The sequence below is a fragment of the Tribolium madens genome, unplaced genomic scaffold (genome assembly GCF_015345945.1).
Source record: "Tribolium madens isolate multiple individuals breed KSU strain unplaced genomic scaffold, Tmad_KSU_1.1 Scaffold_3;HRSCAF=73;Tcas5.2_LG2, whole genome shotgun sequence".
NCBI lineage: Eukaryota > Metazoa > Arthropoda > Insecta > Coleoptera > Tenebrionidae > Tribolium > Tribolium madens.
Genome location: NW_025401006.1, coordinates 11,244,212 through 11,246,720, shown reverse-complemented (window position 1 = coordinate 11,246,720; position 2,509 = coordinate 11,244,212). Strand labels below are relative to the sequence as shown.

General features: G+C 31.4%; 1 protein-coding gene across 1 annotated transcript in view; it reads right to left on the bottom strand.

Annotated features, from left to right (window-relative positions):
• Positions 1-1,341, bottom strand: part of LOC123008102 — a 52,609-nt gene extending 51,268 nt beyond the window's left edge. Inside the window, exon 1 of the mRNA XM_044403716.1 lies at positions 854-1,341. Within this exon, the coding sequence (XP_044259651.1) occupies positions 854-1,005 (152 nt within the window). The 5' untranslated portion in view covers positions 1,006-1,341. The remainder of the gene's footprint in view (positions 1-853) is intronic.
• Between the last annotated feature and the right edge of the window lie 1,168 nt (positions 1,342-2,509).

Sequence of the window (2,509 nt, the reverse complement as noted above, 5' to 3'; positions counted from 1 at the left end):
AATAGTCCAAAAAATTTTCAGTTACCCAATTATCAACTTTTAAAAATAAGACAAGTAAATATTTATTCTGAAACGTTACCTGAACTTAATTGTAAAAACGCTTTTGTTTACTTTTCTTTGTACGTTCTCATAAATTAACAAAAAACAAAGAGGTAGTTGAAAACAATTGTTGCAATTATAGACTTTAAATAATAATGCCTTATGAAATATTAAATTTAAAAATAATTGTTTTAAAACTAAACGTTTAGCTTTTTTGTTTATGTAAACAAAAAATAAAATGTTCCTACACTTCACAATTTTATAATTTTTATGTTTTACTCAGCTGAGTTGCTTTTCATGTTGATGTAATGGCAAGTATGAATTTTTTGCAAACACCAATTGTAATCTACTTATTTTACGACAGCGTAGGTATTTTAATTAAAACTTATTTGATTTTTGTTTGAAAACGAATGCAATGAAGTCAAACAGCGTAAAAAGTTATATTGACTACTAATCGAAAAGTTCAAGGGTCATAAATAGAAACAAGAAATGAAACGAATACATTTAATAAGAGTTTTTTGAGTATCAATAAAATCCGCAAAATTACGTCCTACTTTTTTGTTTTTTTGACTATATTAAAACAGGACGTCTGACGGCATCAAAATTAATTTTCTTAGCATGAATGCACGTAAAATCAGGAAATCACGTTCATCAAAGGCAAAATAAACCGTCAGGAATCGATATGTCTGATCACGTTTACAATTTGCGACACTTCCTGCTTCTTCCTTAATCAATCTAATAACTTATTGCAACTGATCCAATTAAACCAGCACCTTGTATTATTTTGATGAACTAACATAAAGGACAAACTCACATAATCCTGAGCTGTTGATCRCGTCTTAGACGCTCGTCACGGCCAAGGACCTCCAGGATAATTTGACGTTCTTTATCGGACAATCGTGTTGCTTCTTTTGTTGCTGCTGCAACCAAAGCATGGGAACAAGCTGCATCTTCACAACATGACATCACTTGAATTTGAAAAAAATACAAYACTCGGATTCGATTCCAAATAACTGATTTGAGCGGTTGAGGTGGTAAGACACGTAGTGATAAGAAAACTCACTCACTGTCGGTTTAAAGTTACACGATTTCTAGGAGTTGATGTAAAATGTATGACACATGGCTTTATCAAAGGCGTTATTTTTTAATGGTTTTAACAGTTTCTGAAACAAGTCTTGAACTCTGAGTATTGCAAAAGTTTTGGATGAGTATTTGTAAAATCGGCAGTGTTTTTTACTTTCGACACGTGTCTAGTCGCGAAATTTTGTGCAAGTGTGCAGAACAACGTCCTTCCCACGACACGGTATGATATCAACTGCGGTGGATTTTCTGTTTCCCCTCCCAGAGCTTTTAGCGGGTATCTATAGCGACCAGCAGCTTCCACTTCGTAAACGTGACAGCAGAATTACCCCCTGACGTCATTGGAAAACACCCTCCAACAGGTGGCATTTCTCTACCTATATCTCTTTCGCGGTGGCGCTGAATATGTCCCTGTTACCAATAACTGACTTCAAACTAATTAACAGTGACCTGACCGAAACATCAATGAGTAACATCAAAGAGAGAATGGAAATGGATGTGGAATAGTCGCATCGTTAAAAATAACACAGCGAATCGCATATTTCATAATTTATTCGAATTGGATGTGCGGGAAGTATATTCCTTAAACCCACACCCCAGTGGTTATTAAAGAGTTGCCATTTCTCTATTTTTCTGAAAATACTTTGACTGATTCGATTTTTGTTGCTTCACTTTACCCATGTATTTGCATTTTACAACAAAATACCAAGTATTCAGAAAATCTTTTTAGATAAAATTATTTATTTTTTGAAAAAACTAATTAATATATGATACCACAAAAATGTGATGTTTCTCGAGATACAATTTTTGTATTTTTTTATTTCTCAGTGTAATTAAATCTAACTTTATACCAACAAAAAAATCTGTATCTAATTATAATATACTTTCATAATTCACAGCTAATATTTGAAAAAGGTCGGTTTTATCAATTTGGTGACAGATTTATTATTCTGAGAACAAACTTATTTATTTGACGTTTTTGACAAATATTATTTTAAACAATGGGAATTAGTTGCTAATTGTTTTTTTATTTTTGAAAAATGTATTAGAGAGAATTTAGATTTTTTAACAAAACTGGGAATAAAATACTAAATTTGGGGACACAGTCCAGGGACCAGATTTTCCAAACTAATATACAAAAAGACGAAAGTTGGTCTTTAAAGGGCATTTTTAGTTGGTTTTTTTTGTAAACATTTTTTAATCATACTTACAAAAAATGCCTAATTTGATTGGCTTTTTTGACTTTTTTCTTATCTAGCCAAATTATCTTTCACTGCCTTGGCGAAAACCTGAGAATTTAAAGAAAATACAAAAAAATCTAAAAAATATTATAAACTGTTCAATCTACAGAATAATATAACTGTATTTCATTGCAACACATTATTACAAT